Source organism: Dipodomys spectabilis, unplaced genomic scaffold (genome assembly GCF_019054845.1).
Source record: "Dipodomys spectabilis isolate Male_0828 unplaced genomic scaffold, ASM1905484v1 ptg000187l, whole genome shotgun sequence".
NCBI classification, from domain to species: Eukaryota; Metazoa; Chordata; class Mammalia; order Rodentia; family Heteromyidae; genus Dipodomys; species Dipodomys spectabilis.
Genome location: NW_024870864.1, coordinates 3,162,098 through 3,180,550, shown reverse-complemented (window position 1 = coordinate 3,180,550; position 18,453 = coordinate 3,162,098). Strand labels below are relative to the sequence as shown.

The following is an 18,453-nucleotide window of genomic DNA, read 5'->3' as shown; positions in this document are numbered from 1 at the left end:
GTCCTGCAGTGTGCAAGTGCCTCCCACACTGGTGTTTGTTGGGGTATCATCTCCAGTGTATGCACCTGTACTGCGTATTTTCGGTTCAGTCCATGAGCACATAAATATGAGCAGACATGTGGGTTAGAACGGGTATGGCAGCAGCCCTGTGTGTACATGTGTCTGTTGCACACAGGAAGATCTGTGTCAGAGCCATAAACTTCACCACCTTAGCAACAAAGCCTCTTTCTCCTCTGAATTTAAATGACTTAGAAAAAGATACATAATTTGTAAATTGCCTGTACATACTCAAAAAGACAGCAGTTTGGCTCAGAGGAGAATCTTGGTTTTAGAGCATTTTGTTCCTGGCAGATTAAAGTATAATGTCCGTTTTTCAAAAGAAGGAAGAGGAGAGTGAAGTGGCCAAAGATTTTTCTTTCTGGAGTCATTACTCTAAGTGTTATCTGTGTGTTCTTTGCATGAGTTTGGCCACTAAAACAAAGAACAAATACAGTATCACTTTTTAATTTCCTGGAACCCACATTGGCCTTCTTCAGGACCATCCCTAGACAAAAGGAACAAAATGCACAGAGAGTAGGAGATCCATCCCAAACCTGGTCTCTCTGAAGTTGTCTAAACTAACCTCCAAACTACCTTCCATGAGGGGGCTCTCCATCTGTACAGAGTACAGAACTCCTTGTTTTTGTTTTTGCTTTTGCTTATTCCAGTCCTGGGGCTTGAACTAAGAGCTTGAGTGTTGTCCCTGAGCATGTCCCTGAGCCACCATTGCTTGGCCAGAACTCCTTGTTTTATGCAGACCTGGGCTTATGTAGGTCAAAGAGGTGGTCTCTCATACCAGCTGTCTGCTTCTGAGAGCTCCCATTAGGGGGTGGAGCCTGCTGAGATCTATCTCCTCGCCCCCCCCCCCCCACACACACACACATGAAGGTTATGAGTATAGCCACATGGCCAGCCTGATCACCATCCCTCCTCACTACAGGTACTCTCATATGGTTTCTGCATGGAACGTTGATTGGTATTTCCTTCCCAGAATCTCTGGGCCCCTTTCTGTTATTTTCCATCCTCTTAGGTGTCCCCTGACACAAGTTAGAGCGGAAACACTGTGTAACCATAATCCAAGATGCTGGCACCTATGGTAATCCTGTCCACCCCTTGTAGTCCAGAGCCCCAAACTGGGATGCCTGGTTCCAGGAATCTCCCTTTACATGGCCAGGATCCTGCTAGATGCCTTAGTTTCTCCCTTTGTCAAATGATAAGAGCAACAATGTGTTCAGTCATGTATTTGAAACATCACAAGGAGCCAGGCACTGGTGGCTCACACCTGTAATCCTAGCTACTCAGGAGGCTGAGATCCGAGGATCGTGGTTCAAAAACCAGCCCAGGCAGGAAAGTCCATGAGACTCTTAATTCCAACAAATCACTCAGAAAACTGGAAGTGGCGTAGTGGCTCAAGTGGTAGAGCACTAGCCTTGAGCTGAAGAGCTGAGGGGCAGTGTTAAGTTTAGGCCCAGAGTTCAAGCCCCATGACCAACAACAACAACAACAAAAAAGCTATCATGAGGATCTGGGCACTGGTGGCTCTTTCCTGTAATCCTAGCCACTCTGGAGGCTGCTGATCTGAGGATCACAATTCAAAGCCAGCCCAGGCAGGAAAGCCTTTGAGACCCTTATCATCATTTAACAACCAAAAAGCTAGAAGTGGAACTGTGGCTCAAGTGGTAGAGCACAAAAGCTCAGGGACAGCCCAAAGTTCAAGTCCAGGACTGGTACCGAAAACAAAAAACAGAAAACAAAAAATACAAAACACCCTGAGGTATGTTCACGGAAAGCACTAGGAAAAGCAGACAATTCTGATGATGTCTTGAGGTATTTTTCCTTCTGATGGTAGTTCATGTTGAGGATTCTAAAACTACATATGCTCATCTTGTTCTCATCTATTTCACAGCGTCCTAATAATGCTGAAATGGGACAGTCTCCTGAGGTATCACTGAGACAGTTGTACCGAGTCCCACTGCACACGGCTGTAGTGCTTCCAGTATAGACCCTGCCCTAACCTGGCCTCTCCATCCCACAGCTCCCGGCCAGACCAGCAGCTCTGCTTCCTTCACAATGGCCTCCTGAACAACCTCTACCTGCACGCCTCTGACTGCTCAGTGCCTCTGCTCCAGTGGCTGTTCCAGGTGAGAACCACAGACCTGCCACTAGGTGGCGGGAGCCGTGCAGCCTAATAGTCCAGGCAAGTCAGCAAGCTGAGAGGCTTGACTCAGGCCCAGAGGAGGGGAAGAAGGCTGATGACCATCAATGTTTACTCTAATGTTAGGAACATCAAAGTCAGGAAGACACAGTCCTGCCTGTTTGGTCTCTATGTCTCCCTGAGACGCAGTGGTCTCTGTGACACAGCTGGTAGTGGCCAACTGGGAACTCATCAATTCAGAGTTGAGAGTGCTGTAGGATATGAGTGTTTGCTTCCTTCTCTGTGGTTGTAGGTGGGCTGGAAAAGCCTAGAGCAGCTGCTGCTTTTGCCCCAATTTCCTCCTTCCTGACTGCTGCTGGAACATTTTGCCTTGGGGGAAACACACATTCTCCCAGGGCTGGAAACCTTTGCGCTGAGAGAGACTGTGAGAAGCTAAGCAGACAGCCCAGGAGCCAATGCTAGGTCTGAATGCATGGCCCAGCATGCCAGCCTAGCCTTGGCCCTCACCCAGGGCTGTCCCTGTCTGGGGATGGGCAGGTCACAAGTTCCAGCTGGTCCCAGTGCTGCCAGTTGGGGCCTGGAGCCCAGATGTAAATCAGAGCTACCATGTGGGGTGGATTATTCAAAGAACTCCTCAGCCTCTGCTGTCTGGCCATCTTCCAGAAAGAGCCCTCCAAAACTCTCTGCTTCCCCCTGGGCTCATCCACAACATTCTGCCCTAGCCCAGAGAAAAGATGCTAGGCTTTTGGGACCCATGTGTGTGCCTATTGCCCTTGCCCCCCACCCAGGCCTAGGGTTGGGGTTGGTAGGACAGTGGATAAGGAGCAGGGAACACTGGGGCCTTTATTCTCCACCCTAGTCAGGGCAGCTTCGCTCTGCTCCTTGCTCAGTGTACGGCAAAACACACAATCAGGCATTGGGAGGCACAAAGAGCTCCTCTAAGACATCGCCCACAGAGGGTCCTTGTGTGGCCCTGGCGTGGCACGGAGTACCCGCCCTGCTGGTAGCTCTTGTCTCCACAAGGTTCCAAGACCCCAACCCTAAGTGGTATGGGTGAGTCCTCCTTGTCTCTTTTCCTTCATCCTTCAGACTGGGAGGAAAGATCCCCACAGGGGAAAAGAGCTGGGGACCTAGCCCTGAAGCTGGACAGACCAGATGCTAGCTCTGGTCCTGCCACTTAGTACTGTTGCTTTGAGCAAATCAGTATCATCTCTGTATGCTGGAGCCAGTTATCCAATGTGGAGGTTAAATGATAAGTTCTGTAAGCTGCCTTGTCCTGAGGGTCCCCCCTATAGCTCTGGCTTTGGTAGGGCCTGGGCATGGTCCTCAAGAAATGATGTCAACACAGAGGTTCCAGATTATACTACAGGAAGGAGAAACAAGCTCCTTCAGTCCTCTGCTGAAGCCAGAGTAGTGAGGGACACACTTGATTTTAGAAGCTTTCTGGGAGGTGCACTCCAGTGAGAAGCAGAAATCCAAGGGCCTTCTCAAAGTCACCAGTCAGGGAGAGGGGTCTCACAAAGCCACAGGGTAGCTCATAGGAGCTCAAGGCAAGGATGCAGCCAGGCCTTGGAAGGAGTTGGAGCCAGGAAGGCAGAAGGACCAGGATTCTTGGACAGTTCTCCACTTCTGTCTCCTTCTTAGGCTCCATAGCCAGGGTGTCATTCCTAAACCTGAATCCCCAAAAAAGGACAATGTACTTAACTTAAAATAGGCCAGGTGGACTGCTCCAATGAAAGGCAGCTAAGTATACAGGCCACAGGGCTGCTGGAGCTGCATATATACCTGAGGTCTATTCTGGGTGCTATGGGCTGGGACAGTGAGGTCTCACTAACCCTGATAACTTGGCTGTGCCACTGGAAAGGAGATCCTAGTTCTCATGGATGGTGATTGGGTCCTGTGCCTCCTCCTTCCCCTGGGACTCTGTTCCCCGGGTGCTTTGGTGGACATGCTGGGGGGTCTGGATGGACAGGCTCTGGCCTCGATGCTGGTCACTGATGCTTTGTGTGCACCTGCTGGTGGGCCTTGCCAGGGATGTTGGACAAAAAGAGGTAGACTTTTAAACATTAAACTCTGAAAAAGTGACAAGAAGTTAGGAAAAGAGGAAAGAGGCAGAGTTATGGACTCTGAGGCAAAGATTTCTTTGCAGACTGACTGGGCTGAGCTCTCAGAAACCACATTTAGAAAGGAGAAAGGAAAGGAAAAAGGAAGGGCCTGAAGAGGTAAGAGGCCGAGCAGCCAGTGACTCGCTGCAACCCAGGCAGTCTCACAGTTGGAGGGAGAAGTATACTAGAACCAGTGACTTTAGAGTTATCCCAGTTGAGGCAAGGGGTCCAGACTCTTGGAACCCAGCATCAGCCAGTTATTGAAGGCAGACTTAGAGAGGGACACAACAATGCTCAGTCCCCCAAAGCAGGTGTGTCCCTGCCCCCCTACCCAGCATTCTCAGGAGTAGGTGAGTAATGCTCAGCATGACCAACAATGGGCAGGAGCTCTGCTACTGAGACATGACTTCGTCCAAGTATTCCTAGCTGGCACTGTGGGCAAGTGCTATCCCACTATTCATCTCCATGTTATACCCCCTCCAGGGTACAACCCTTAAGGAGCATTTAAAAAGTAACTGAGGGGGCTGGGAAGGTGGCTCAGCGGTAGAGCACTTGCCTTGCATGCTCGAGGCCCTGGGTTTGATTCCTCAGTACCACATAAGAAAAAAGCTGGAAGCGGCGCTGTGGCTCAAGTGGTAGAGTGCTAGCCTTGAGCTGAAGGGCTGAGGGACAGCGCCCAGGCCCAGAGTTCAGGCCCCATGACCGGACCCAAAAAAAAAAAAGTAACTGAGGTGGGTTGGTGACCACCCCTCTAGTTTTCCAAGAATCTGCTCAGGTACCAAGAACCTTCTAGCCCAGTGGTTTCAGATGACTGTAAATTAAGGCATTTTCCTGGAAATGATGGGAGGATCATGAATGGGGTCAACACTGGTTATCCAGCTGACTGGTCAGTGCCTGAAAGCCCTTTCCCTTCCCTATACTGGCCCCTGGCCTGGTGGTAGGGGCATGGCTGTGACCACAGGAAATGGTAGCAGACTTCAAGTCATGCTCACTATCTAGGCTTGAATCCTCAAGTGCTTCCTGCTGTGCAACCCCAGAGCTGCCTGTCATTCCTCTTTTGTAAAGCGATGATCATGACAGTACCCTTCTACCACATGGTTGAATTCATTTTTAGCTTTTTTGTCTTTTTTTTTTTTTTTTCCCAGGGCTGAGGACTGAACCCAGGGCCTTGCGTGGGCTGGGCGGGCGCCCTTCCGCCAAACCCCCAGCCCCGGTTGAATTCATTTTTAATTAATAGCTATATATATGTGTGTGTGTGTATATACACACATATAAATGTTATATATATAATGTATAAATACATACACATAAATGCATTCATTTGTATACATGCATGCATATAAAGTTTGTTACTATTATTCCATAGAAAGAACCTTTATTTAATATTTTTTCTTTCTTTCTAGCTGCTAACATGGCCTCCAGAAACATCTTCAAAAGCTTTTGGTCTCCTTTGGGATCTCAGTATGGATGGGCTCTTCTGTCAGTCAGGTAGGTCCTGAGGTACAGGGTGGAGCATTCCAGCTCTTAAGCCTGTATACCAAGCGTGGTTCTCAATCCCTCTAGAGCTTAGTATGCAGGACATGGCATCACCCAGAGTGGAGACATCAGGCCATGCATCTTTGGCTCTGGCTCCAGTGTTAGTAAAAAGCTGAGCTGACAGGCTCCTTGGCACCTCTATCTGGCCTCAGGTCCAGGTCACCGTGGCAACTCAGGCTGACCTCACAGACTCTTGGGATCCCCAAGCAGTCTAGAAGCAGTCTGGGAAGGTGAGTTCAGAATGAGGCTGGCAAGGAGTGTGAAGGGATAGCTTGCCTCCAGGGTCCTCCTCAGAGCTCATATGAGGTAGTACCTTGGGTTGGAGTCACCAAGGGAAAGGGCCTCAAAGCTGACCCCCAGCAACAACTGTCCTTAGCCCATTGGACATTATCAGTATCTCTGACTTTGGTCTTGTCTGGAGTGAACCTTGAGTCTGTACCTTCACCATGGCATTTACGTGGTTGTGTTTAACATAGAGCTCCACAGGAGCGGTTAATTTCTCCCTAGTGGCTGAACTTATTCAGTGCATGAACAGATCAACATCAAAAAATATAATGTGACAACTTGAAAGTTGCTTAGAGCAGAGGTGAGAGGGATTCATGGGTAGATAGGCCCTTCCTTTGTCTAGACAGGGTCTTCCCACCCTAGGGCAGAAGCATGCAAGTGTAGCTCTGAGGGCCATAATTGTGGGCACAAACCATGAGCTTTCAGCCCTCTGCCTTCCTGTATTGTGCTCTGCTTGGGGGCTGGCTGAATTGGGCGCCATCAATCAAATTAGAGAGTTCTAGATGGCCTGTGGGCCACTCTCACCAACTCTTCTGAGCAGCACAGTCCTACAACATGCTCTTCCTTTTCCTAACCTCTGCCCCTGAAGCCCACACTGCCCTTTTGGGCCCCTGGGGCCGCCTATGCAGCATGCCTGCCCTTTGGAGAACAGAAGCCTTCTTGTCAGTGCTTCTCCTCCGTACAGTGGTATGTGTCTCCCCCGCCCTGCTCTTGGCCTCTTGCCATATTGCCCCTGATTCACCCTCTGTCAGCAGGGGCCATGAAACAGCCCCCTACAGGACTCCTGGTCAGCTCATCTCTAACTAGTGGACAATACCTAAGAGTCCACCCTTGGGTTCTGTCCTGTTCCCAGTGGAATAGAGCCTGGCCTAGAGAATTTCATGCCTGAGATCAATATCCTCACTGATTTGGGAAAAATCAGAGCCAGATCTCCAAAAGAACTGCAGCAGAGACCTGAACACACTTACGTTCATAACAGCATTATTCACCAAAGGTAGAAATCAATTCATTGACAGATGAATGGATAAACAAAATACAATATGCACACATGACGGAATATGATTCAACCCTCAAAAGGAAAGAGCTCTGACACATGCTGCATCATGGATGAACCCTGTGAATTTTGTGCTAAGTGAAATAAGTCAGAGCAAATCTGATTCCACATGCATAAGCTCCCTCAAATAGTGAAATTCATATATTAACCATGGAATGGTGGCTGCCAGGGTCTGGGGGAGGGATATAGGGAGCTTCACCTTGGGAAGACAGTATTCATGACAGCACACTTGCTGCTGCTGCTGCCCTACACACCTAGGAATGAGTAAGTGGTCTGGGTGCAGCAGCCTTGCGCATGCTGAGCACCTGCTCCATAGCTGAGCGTCACCCAGGCTCAGGATGCATTTCTAAGGGCAAATTAGATCCTGGACAGACACAAGAGCAAGCCGTGTTCCTTGGGGCTGTCCCTCAGCCCAGGTGGTCTTAGCAGGTCTTTGGGGACAGCAGAACTTTGTCCTGCCTTTCATCTGTATCCAAGATATGTGTGTATATGTGTGTGCGTATGTTTGTGTGTTTTTGAGTCACCTGATCAATCACAGATGTAGAACAAGGGAGATTTGTGAACTCTCATCCTTCTCTGGAGTTTTTGGTAACTGACAGTTCTTCCCTTATGACTCACTGTCATGGAGAGGGGATTATATAGTCTCAGCTCACTTGATGTTATGCTAGCCCATTCCCTGAGTCAAGATCCTGGAGCATGGGACCAGCATCAGTGTCACCTATTATAGGAATGCTCCTGCAGTGACTGGAACTGAGGGACTGAGCAACTCAGATAGACAATTCTCAGGTGTACAGGATGGAGGGACCATCAGATAAGGAATTCTTTTCCTACATTGAAAAGCACCACACATAACCAATGTAAAGCTCCTAGTAAGCTTGGAGAATGGAATATTCTAGAACATTGCCATTGTTCCGGGAGTGTTCACTCACTTGTTCAGCACAGATGTATTGAGTATTGCCTGTCTCCAAGCCCCTGTTGGCTGGAGAAGGTGGTACTAGGATGAATGAGACACAGTCCCATCCTCTGAAGGCTGTGCCCAAGGGGAAGGGATGACAGGAGTAGCTACCATTAGAGATGGAAAGGAAGAACAGGGTGCTGGTGGCTTACGCCTGTGATCCTAACTACTCAGAGGCTGAGATCTAGAGGATTTTGGTTTGAGGCCAGCCCCGACAGGAAAGTCCACAAAACTCTATCTCCAGAATAACCAGCAAAAAGCTAAAAGGCATGGCTTAAGTAATCAAGAACCAGCTGAGTAAGTAAGTAAAGTAGGCATGAGGCCCCTAGTTCAAACCCCAGTACTGCAAAAAAGGAAGAAAAAAAAAAAAAAAAGACGGTGGCTGAGTAGGGCTGGCCTTCAGGAAGCTGGGAGGGGAACCGTTGAGACATCTCTGGAAAATATGCAGGACAAGGGTTGCAAACCCAATTGCCTGCAGGGAGGAAGCAGGCTCGGACATAGCTCCTACCTGTCTAAAGTGGCCATCAACCCCAGTTTTGGTATAGTAAATGCAAATTTGGCATCATAAGATTTTCCATTTTCTACACATGTTTAATTAGAATATATTTTGACTACAAGTAGCAAATTTCCAATGAAGAATGCTTTATCATCTGATATAACAAGAAGCCCCAGAGGTAGGTGGTACCATGGAGTGTCTAACAAATCTGCAGTGACAGGGCTCTGGCTTCTGTGACTGCTCTTTTCATTAATTCCCCAAGCCATGTAGAATGGCTGCCAGAGCTCCAAGCATTACTATTGTTTTCCTGAGGCGACACAGTTCAAGACAGCAAGGAAAAAATGAGGCATAAGAGTCATTGCTTTTCATACTTTTCTTTATTATTGCTATCAGGATACTCTTTCACTGGATATTTGCCATATTTTCTTCCTTCCTCTCTTTCTTCCTCTCTTTCTTCCTTGCTTGCTTGCTTGCTTGCTTGCTTGCTTGCTTTTTCTTTCTGTCTTAATTTCCTTTTCTTTTTGTCAGTCGTGGGGCCTGAACTCAGGGCCTGAGCGCTATCCCTCAGCAATTCAGCTCAAAGCTAAAGCTCTACCACTTGAGCCACAGTATCACTTGCAGTTTTTTTCTGTGGTGCTGAGGAATTGAACCCAGGGCCTCAGGCATGCAAGGCAAGCGCTCTACCACTGAGCCACCTTCATAGCCCTGCCATGTTTTCTGATGTTGGTGTCCTCTAAACACCCTCGCTACCTCTGAAGGATTTCCAATCCTTGAATTCTTCCTCCTCTAGATCAGAAGCAATGAAACTCAGTTTCCCAGCCTACTTTCAGATATTTCAAGTTTTCGTTTTTGACTGATTTTGTAAACAATATAGTATAACAACTATTTATATGACCTTGGCATTGTATTAGGTATCAGAAGTAATATAGAGATGACTTAAAGAACATGAGAAGGTTGCACAGATGATATACAAATACCACGAGGACTTGTGTGTCCTCAGATCTTGCTCCTTTACAGAGGATCCTGGAACCAACCCCCTTTTCCATACCAAGGGACAGCTCCATTTTTTTCTTTATCACTATGAGCATAGCTGCCATAACAGCTGCTTTTCATCCTTGTCTGTAATTCAAACATCTGGGTTATTTAATTCATTACATGAGGGACTCAGAACAATAGTGTTCATTTATTGGGAGTGAATAAAGAAATAATAAATTCTGGACCTTGGAGGGTTTTCTTTTCCAGCACAAAAGGAAACACTTGGTGATGACAATCCTGGCCTTCCTTCCTCGCAGAGGACTGGAAAAGTGAGGTGCCCAGGAGCCCTGGCTTATTATTATTAGCCTTCTGGTAAGGTGGCCTCCAGCAGTACTAAACCGACTTCCTGATGACATAGCACTGTTTCTGTTGCCGGAGGCTCAGAGCTCTGACTAGACCAGTCTCTGCAAAGGCAGGGGGAGTATAGCGATTCTTCTCCTGAAGGAGGGAGGAGGTAAAGAAGCGGGGGCTTGTCTCCCTGTTCAGATACCAACACAAAACCAGGGTTCCCTTCCCAGAAAAGGGCGCATGGTTGTCCCAGAGGCAGCCAGCAGAATCTGCCACAGCCAAATAAGGATGTTTATGTGAAATCTGCACTTGGAACTAATTGAGTTAAAACAACAATAACAAAGGCAAGAAGAAGGGAGAACAGAGCTTCCCTAAAAGGTCTGTGGGCCTGGCACTGCTTGCTACAACACTTGCCGGTTTTCAATCCCTAGTTTCCACACCCTGAAAAGAAAAAAAATAATAAAAGGGGGTATAGACTAGGTTGAGGGGGAAACAGTTTAGTGCTAATCCATGTTCAGCACTCACACAGCCCTGGATTCAACCCCCAGAACTGAAAAAGTAAACAAAAAGTGGGGTGTGGTAATATATGCCTATGGTCCCAGCTACTCAGTAGGTAGAGGTAGAAGGATCACTGTCCTAGGCCAACCTGAGCAAAGAGGTAGTATGAATCTCCCTTTGAGAAACAAACTAAGAAACAAAGGGATTGGGGGCTGGGACTCAAGTGATAGAGCTAGGAGGCTCTGAGTTCAATCCCTAGTGTTGCAAACAAACAAAGATTGAGTAGGAAATAAGACTGAAAGTTGTGTCAGATCTCAGAGAATAGTAAGGGTCTGGCCTGGCAAGGTGAAGCTCTAATAATGTTTGGTGAGACCAGGATGTAATTGTTGTTTTGTTTTTTTTTTCCTTTAAGATACAATTTATCTGTGTACTTGTGACTCATGCCTCTAATCTTTGCTACTTAGGAGCTGAGATCTGAGATTCAAGATTCAAAGCTAGTTTACACAAATCCAAGAAACTCTTACCTTCAAATAACCAGCAAAGAGTCAGCAGTGGAGTTGTGGCTCAAGTGATAGAACACCAATCTTTTTTTGTTTTTGTTTTTGTTTTTTTTTGGGGGGGGTCCGGTCATGAGGCCTGAACTCTGGGCCTGGGCACTGTCCCTCAGCTCTTCAGCTCAAGGCTAGCACTCTACCACTTGAGCCACAACTCCACTTCTGGCTTTTTTCTGTTTGCTTATGTGGTGCTGAGGAATCGAACCCAGGGCCTCAGGCATGCAAGGCAAGGGCTCTACCACTGAGCTACTTTCCCAGCCCTAGAACACCAATCTTGAGCAAAATAAAGCTAAGCAAGTACAAGAAGCTCTGAGTTCAAGCTCCAGTACCAAAACATTAAAAAAAAAAAAAAAAGTTTTCGCCTAGCCTAGCACTGGTGGCTCATACCTATTATAATCCTAGCTAATCAGGAGACTGAGGTCTAAGGATCACATTTCCATGCCGGCTGGGCAAAAAAGTAGTTGAGACTCTCATCTCCATTTAAGCATCAGAAAAGCTATAAGTGGGGCCCTGGTTCTAGTGGTAGGGTGCCAGCATTGAGCAAAGAAAGCTCCAACAGCAACACACATACTCTGAGTTCAAGCTCTAGCTATTTCAACAGGCTGAGATTTGAGGGTCGCAGTTGAAGCACAAAAGTTCATGAGATTCTTACATCCATATAGCCAGCAAAAAGCCAGAAGTAGATCTGTGGCTCAAGTGGTAGAGAGCTAGCCTTGAGTGAAAAAAGCTAAGAGACAGGGCATAGAACTTGTGTTCAAGCCCCAGGACTGGCATACACACACACACACACACACACACACACACACACACACACACACACACACACACACACACACACACACAATTCTTTTTATTAAAAACATTTAATTTGCTGTGTGCCAGTGGCTCACACCTGTAATCCTAGCTACTCAAGAGGCTGAGATTTGAGGATGGTTCAAAGCCAGCCTGGGCGGAATGTCCATGAGACTCTTATCTCCAATTAGCCATTAGAAAACTGGAAGTGGCACTGTGATTCAAGTGATAGAGCACTTGCCTTGAGCTGAAGAGCTCAGAGACAATGCCCAAGCCCAGTGTTCAAGCCCCAAGACCAACAAAAAAAAGGAGGGGAGGCTGGATTCATTCCTTTTCCAGAGCCTACTTTTGGAATAACTCATTCCCATAGGAGCAAAGCTGTCCATCATGTGACCTTTGCCCTTGTGACTTAATCATTCCCCTGTCTACATGGTGGCACTAGGGACTATTAAGTTTCCATTATGGACCCAGGGAGAGACATGTGCTAGATATAAGCCACAGTGCCATCTTAATAATAAGTCTCCTAGTCCATGAACATGGGATAAGTCTCCATATATTTGGATCTCTTCTTTCAACAGAGGTTTGCCATTTTCATTATATATGTTAATACTTTCTTTGTATGTAACAGTATTGGGGCTTGGACTCAAGGCTTTGTGCTTTTACTTGGCCTTTATAAGCTCAAGGCACTCTACCATGCTATTTCTGGCATTTTTGCTGGTTAATTGGAGATAAGAATCTCATGGACTTCTTTGTCCAAGTTGGCTCTGAGCCTTAGTCCTCAGATCTCAGTCTCCTGAGTAGCTGAGATTATAAGCATGAGCCACCAGCACCTGGTTATTAATATTTCTTTTATTAAACTTATTCCTAAATGTTTAATTCTTTTTGGTGCTATAATAATATTATTTAACACAAATTATCACTAAGGGGCTGGGAAGGTGGCTCAGTGGTAGAGTGCTTGCCTTACATGAGGCCCTGGGTTCGATTCCTCAGCAACATAAGCAGAAAAAGCCTGAAGTGGCGCAGTGGCTAGAACGCTAGCCTTGAGCTGAAGAGCTGAGGGTCAGTGCCCAGGCCCAGAGTTCAGGCCCCACGACCGACAAAAAAAAGTTATCAATGAATATCTGAGGCTGGCCTCAGACTCAATCTTCTTGCTTCAAGCCTTCCAAGTGCTGGGATTGCAGGTGTATGTTATATGTCTGGCTTTTGGTACTCCTATAAATGGAATTATTTTCTTAAATTCTTTTTCAAATTGTTCATCGTTAATGTGTAGAAACACAAAAGACTGTGTGTGTGTGTGTGTGTGTGTGTGTGTGTGTGTGTGTGTGTGTGGCCTTGCTGAACTAATTTATTAGCTCTAATAGTTGTTTTTGTATGTACGTAGTAAAAATTGGTTTTGAAAGCAAACATATTCTTGGGCAATTAACTTCTTGAAAGAAATTACCTCATGTTTCTTTAACAAACATGTTTTGGCTGTACTAGTCAGTGTAGGACTGGCCATTAACCCAGTGCCAATCAGCTAGATTAAGATCAAAACACTTTAGAGAAGGGACAAGCTGTGTAAAGTTCTTTGTCATTTGCTTCTGAGAAAATGTTCATTTTTACCTACTCATTCTATTCTCCACCAGCCTGTATAGTACTGGTGTAGGAGTAAGGGGTATAATAAAATAGAGTGACCCTGGCCAGTACATTCTTTGGATATTTTGAAAGTGGGCGAGAAGAATGCATTTTCCTGAGCATGGTCTTTGGACACTTTGTTCTTCCCTGGTCCCCACTTCTCCCTTCATGCCTGTGGGAGTTACTGGGGCTTTGGGGCTTCCTTGCACAACCTTTTATCTTAACAAGACATTTTCTTTTCTGATTCTTCCCTCCTCCCTCCTTCTCCCCTCTCCCTCCCTCCCTCTCCCCCCTCCCCTTTCCTCCCAGATACTATTCATAATTGCTTCTTACGAAATAAAATAAAAATTAGAGAGTTAATTCTCTTATTACCCAGGTAGGTCTTGTTGTTGCATTTTAAAGTATTCCATATACCAACTTGAGCAAATTCAACTAGTAAGGTGCAAAATAGCAGGAGAGCTCCAAACTGTGAAAACCTGCCTCCAGACCCCCACCTCCTAACCTTCATTTCCCCACCACCACCCTGCGCCACGCCCCCAGCCACTTCTACCAACCAAGGATTTATTAGTAGCTTCTTTTGATTGTTTCCAGGAACAAAATTGTTGCACAATCCCATTTTATACATGCCTTTACGTTTATCTGTTTCTTGAGTCACATTGACGTCTAACTGAAATTACCACCAGTGAGGAGTTTCTCTGCTAGGAGTTGTAAATTTTCTTCCCTCAACATTTGGAAGGCTACAGTATGTACAAAGCGGGTCAAGTAGAGCTTTCTAGACCAGGGCTTCCAAGTGGGAGGTGCTAGAAGTGAGATGAGTCATTGGAGAACAAAAAGAAAATGCTTATGTTTACATTTTAGCTATCTTTCTTTTAAAAAATGTTTTAGCTGGGTGTAATAGTACTCCTGTGATCCTAGCTACTCAGGGATCACTTGACCCCAGATACTGGAAAGTAGACTGGAATATACAGCAAGACTCAACCTCAAAAAGAAATCAATAAACAATGTGATGATGTACCATATAATTCTAGTACTTGGGAAGCTGATACAAGGTGAGACCCCAGCTAGAATAAAAAGTTGGGTTCCAGTGGTTCATGCCTGTTATCCTAGCTACTCAAGAGACTGAGACCTAGACGATCAAGATTTGAAGCCAGTTCAGGCAAAAAAAAGTCTGCAAGACTCCATCTCCAAAATAGCCATCAAAAAAGCCAGAGACATGACTTAAGTGGTAGAGTGCCAGTTGAGCAAGTCCTGAGGCCCTGAATTCAAACCTTTAAGTTAAAAAATTTTAATAATTATTCTATTAAAAAACAAAATTAGTACATATTTACATTTTAGCTCAAAAAAAAAACCTTTATTGAGGTGTAATTGACACATTAACCTGTACACAGGTTTTTGAGGTGGGGGTTACTGGAGATTGAAATTAGGACCTTGTAAATACTAAGTAATTATCCTACCTCTACAGCCATGCCCTCAACACTTACCTTTTGCTTTTGTATTTTTGTTGTTATTGTTCTTGAGATAGGGTCCTGTTAACTTTGCCTATGCTGGCCTGGAACTTGAGATCCTCTATCTCCAACTTCTGGAATTATAGGCATGTGCCACCAGACCTGGCTCCCACAGTGCAGAAACACTTGACATACATATATGCCATACTCATAAAATATCACCATAATCAGATTAAGCTAATGAATTTATCCATCCCACTCCCAAGTCTCTTGGTGCCTCTTCCTAACTGAGCTCTCCCTTTGTCTATAAGAAGTCACTGTCCAGGGCTGGGAAAGTAGCTCAGTGGTAGAGTACATGCATGAGGCCCTGGGTTTGATTCCTTAGTACCACATACACAGAAAAAGCCGGAAGTGGGCGCTGTAGCTCAAGTGGTAGAGCGCTAGCCTTGAGCTGAAGAGCTGAGGGACAGCGCCCAGGCCCAGAGTTCAAGCCCCACAACCAATCAAAAAGAAAAAAGAAAAGAAAAGAAAAAAGAAATCACTGTCCAATACCTGATAACTGCACATGAGAGAGAGAGAGAGAGAAAGGGCTTAATTTGTACAAGGCTCCCAGCCCACAATTTTGCCTGTCTCATTTAGTTGGCACAACTACCAGTAAGTGGATAGTATTATGTTACTATTTTACAGATAACTGGGGACTGATGCTTATCTGAGAGTCATGGTATGGTTGACAAGCCCCTGTCCAGCTCATTTGATCTCATTCTCTCCACTTCAGCCTCACTGCCTTTCTTTTCTTGGGGGAGGGCAGTACTAGAACTTGAACTCATGTCTCATGAATTTGGCTTTCTTGCTCACGGCTCTCTATCATTTGAGCTATACCTCCAGTCCAACATTTTGCTGGTTAATTGGAGATAGAGTTTCACAGACTTTTCTGCCCAGGCTAGCTTTGAACCTCAATCCTACTTAGCCTGCTGAATAGCCAAAATTATAGATGTGAGCCACTCACCCCTGGCCATTTTTTTTGTATTGCCAAATAATTTCCATTATATAGGTATACCACAATTGATCTGTTTACCTATTGAAGGATGGCTTGGTTGCTTCCAATTTTTTACAAGCCTGAAGAGGCTACTAAAAACATTCCTGTATTTATAGTATGCACTTTATCTGGGAGCACAAATTCCAGTTCACTTTGCTAACTACCAAGCACAATTGCTAGGTCATAGTAAGAGCTTTGTAAGAAACTGCCAGACTGTCTTCCAAAGTGGCTTCATTCATTTCACAATGAATGAAAGTTCCCATTGCTCCATACCCTTACCAGCATTTTGTGTCTTCTGTTTGGTTTTATTCCAGAGATGAGGCATCATCCAAAATGCTCAGGCTCAGAAATGTGAAGCAAGAGAGAATCTAGTACAGACTCCCACATTCAGAAACATTACCGGGAAGCTCTTTGGCTGAATCTAAATTGGTTTCAAATTCTGGATTTTCAGATGTAGAAGAGTGGTCTGTCCTTACCTCCTGGGTCACACTAAGGGGAATCTCTATCCTTACAAGCTATCCCAGTAGTGCATACTTGCATGGCCTGGGGTTGAGATGTAATAGTTGGACTCTAGCACCCACTCTGGACCCTGAAATGAGAGGCACGTTCAGAGAATGGCACAACCAAAAGATAGATACCCAAGATCTTGCAGATGCAGCCTGGTCTCTGCATGAGTTATGGTCTATCCCAATCCAGACTTCTTTTTCATCAGAAACGTAAGTTTTGAGCTTCTTTAAGCCTAGGTCGGTTTTCGTTTTGCTTTTTTTTTTTTTTGGCATTTTGTTATTTGCACCTGAACTTTACTCTAGCAGGAATGAGTTCTCTGGCTGGCACAATGCAAGTCTGTCCTGCTCAGTGGGGGCCTTGAATACTTGTCAGAGTTACATGACACCAGGCAGTGGTATGAGTTACAAAAGGCAGGAGAGAGGAGAGGTGGCCTGGGGACCGCAGCGTCTCCACACTCCCAAGAATAAACAGGCAGAGGCCTGTGGAGCAGGGGTAAGGGTGTGCAGGAGGGGACACCAAAGGGAGTGTTTCAAACCCCGAGTGAGTGGAGATAAAAAGGAAAACAAAAGCACTTTTAGAGTTGTTTAAGGACAGAGATGAACGAAAAAAAAAAAAAAGTTCCAAAAGGCTCATGCTTGTAATCCTAACTACTCAGGAGGCAGAGATCTGCAGATCACAGTTTGAAGGCCATCCAGTCAGGAAGTCCCTGTGAGACTCTTATCTCCAATTAGTCAGAAAATCTGGAAGTGGTGCTGCGACTCAAAATGGTAGAGCTCTAGCCTTGAGTCAAAAAAAATACTCAGGGACAGCACTCAGGCCTGGAGTTCAAGCCCCATGACTGATTGGGGGCGGGGGGGGGGGGGGGGGGGAGCGGAAAGGGGAAGGGGGGTGGGGAAGGAAGGGAGAAAAAGAAAGTAGGAACAGGCCTGAAAGGAAGAGAGTGATGTACAAGATGGCAAGATGGGCCAGCAGATGGGCCTCCTCAATCTCCTGGGGGAGCACAGCAAGCTGCTCTGTGCACTCACTGTGGTTGGGGACTCATGGGCTCCCGAGTACTCCGTGGTGAAACAAGTGCTTAGCACGTGTACGGCTCTTGGTTCCCTCCTACCACAGGGGAAATAGAAAAAGAAGCTAAAAGACTGACTTGACTCAGGAATTGGCTTTTCCATTGAGTGTCTAGATTCCACCATCTCCTCCCAAGACCAAATACTGCCCTTTGCCCTTCATCCTGCCCTGCCTTCTCACCCTCCATCTATACACACACACACACACACACACACACACACACACACACACACACACACGCACACGCACACACGCACGCACGCACACACACGCACATGCATGCACACACGCATGCACACACATACACACACACACACATGCACACACACACATGCACGCACGCACACACACACACACACACCACGCACATGCATGCACACACGCACACATCATATGAGTGGACAAGTGGGCCTCTGCACCAGGCACCCAGTCCAACACCCTGGACCCCTGACACCCACCTCAGTCTCTAGACCCATGTAGTCTTCTCCCACCCATTTCCCTGGGTCTCGGCTCCAGCTTCACCTGACATCCTTCCTCCATGGCGTGTGAGCATTCGTTATGTTCATTTTTCATATGCATGTTGTTTGCCCTCTCCCCTCCCCAACCAAACCAATCAGTTCCCAGGCACAGGGTTCTTATCCCTTTTGTTTAGTGGTGGGTCCCGAGCATATTCAGAACAGCTCCTGCCTGGCATTCAATTAACATTTGCTGAATGAACAAACATTTTAAACAACTGAAGCTGAAGCTAATTGACTAAAGCAGGGTATTGAAACAAGTTTAAATTTAAGTACAAAAGTGCCAAGGGAAGTTAAGTAATTAGAATTGGGCTAGCAAATGAGATGATGTTAGGCCTCCCGTGAATGTCCTGAGCCCCACATTCCTGTGAAGATGGGGGGCTGTCTGGTGTGCAGCATGCCTTCCTATAGAACCCACCTCCCCTTCATTAAGAAGATGGGGAGCTCCTCTCCACCAAGGCACTTACCCTTGAGACAGT

General features: G+C 46.2%; 1 protein-coding gene across 3 annotated transcripts in view; it reads left to right on the top strand.

Moving 5' to 3' along the window:
* Fam178b (family with sequence similarity 178 member B) overlaps window positions 1-18,453 on the top strand; it is a 93,974-nt gene that overhangs the window by 18,863 nt on the left and 56,658 nt on the right. For all 3 annotated transcript variants that reach the window (XM_042695460.1, XM_042695459.1, XM_042695457.1), the window contains 2 exons: window positions 2,075-2,180; window positions 5,703-5,787. In XM_042695460.1, coding sequence (XP_042551394.1) covers window positions 2,075-2,180; window positions 5,703-5,787 — 191 coding nt within the window. The remainder of the gene's footprint in view (window positions 1-2,074; window positions 2,181-5,702; window positions 5,788-18,453) is intronic.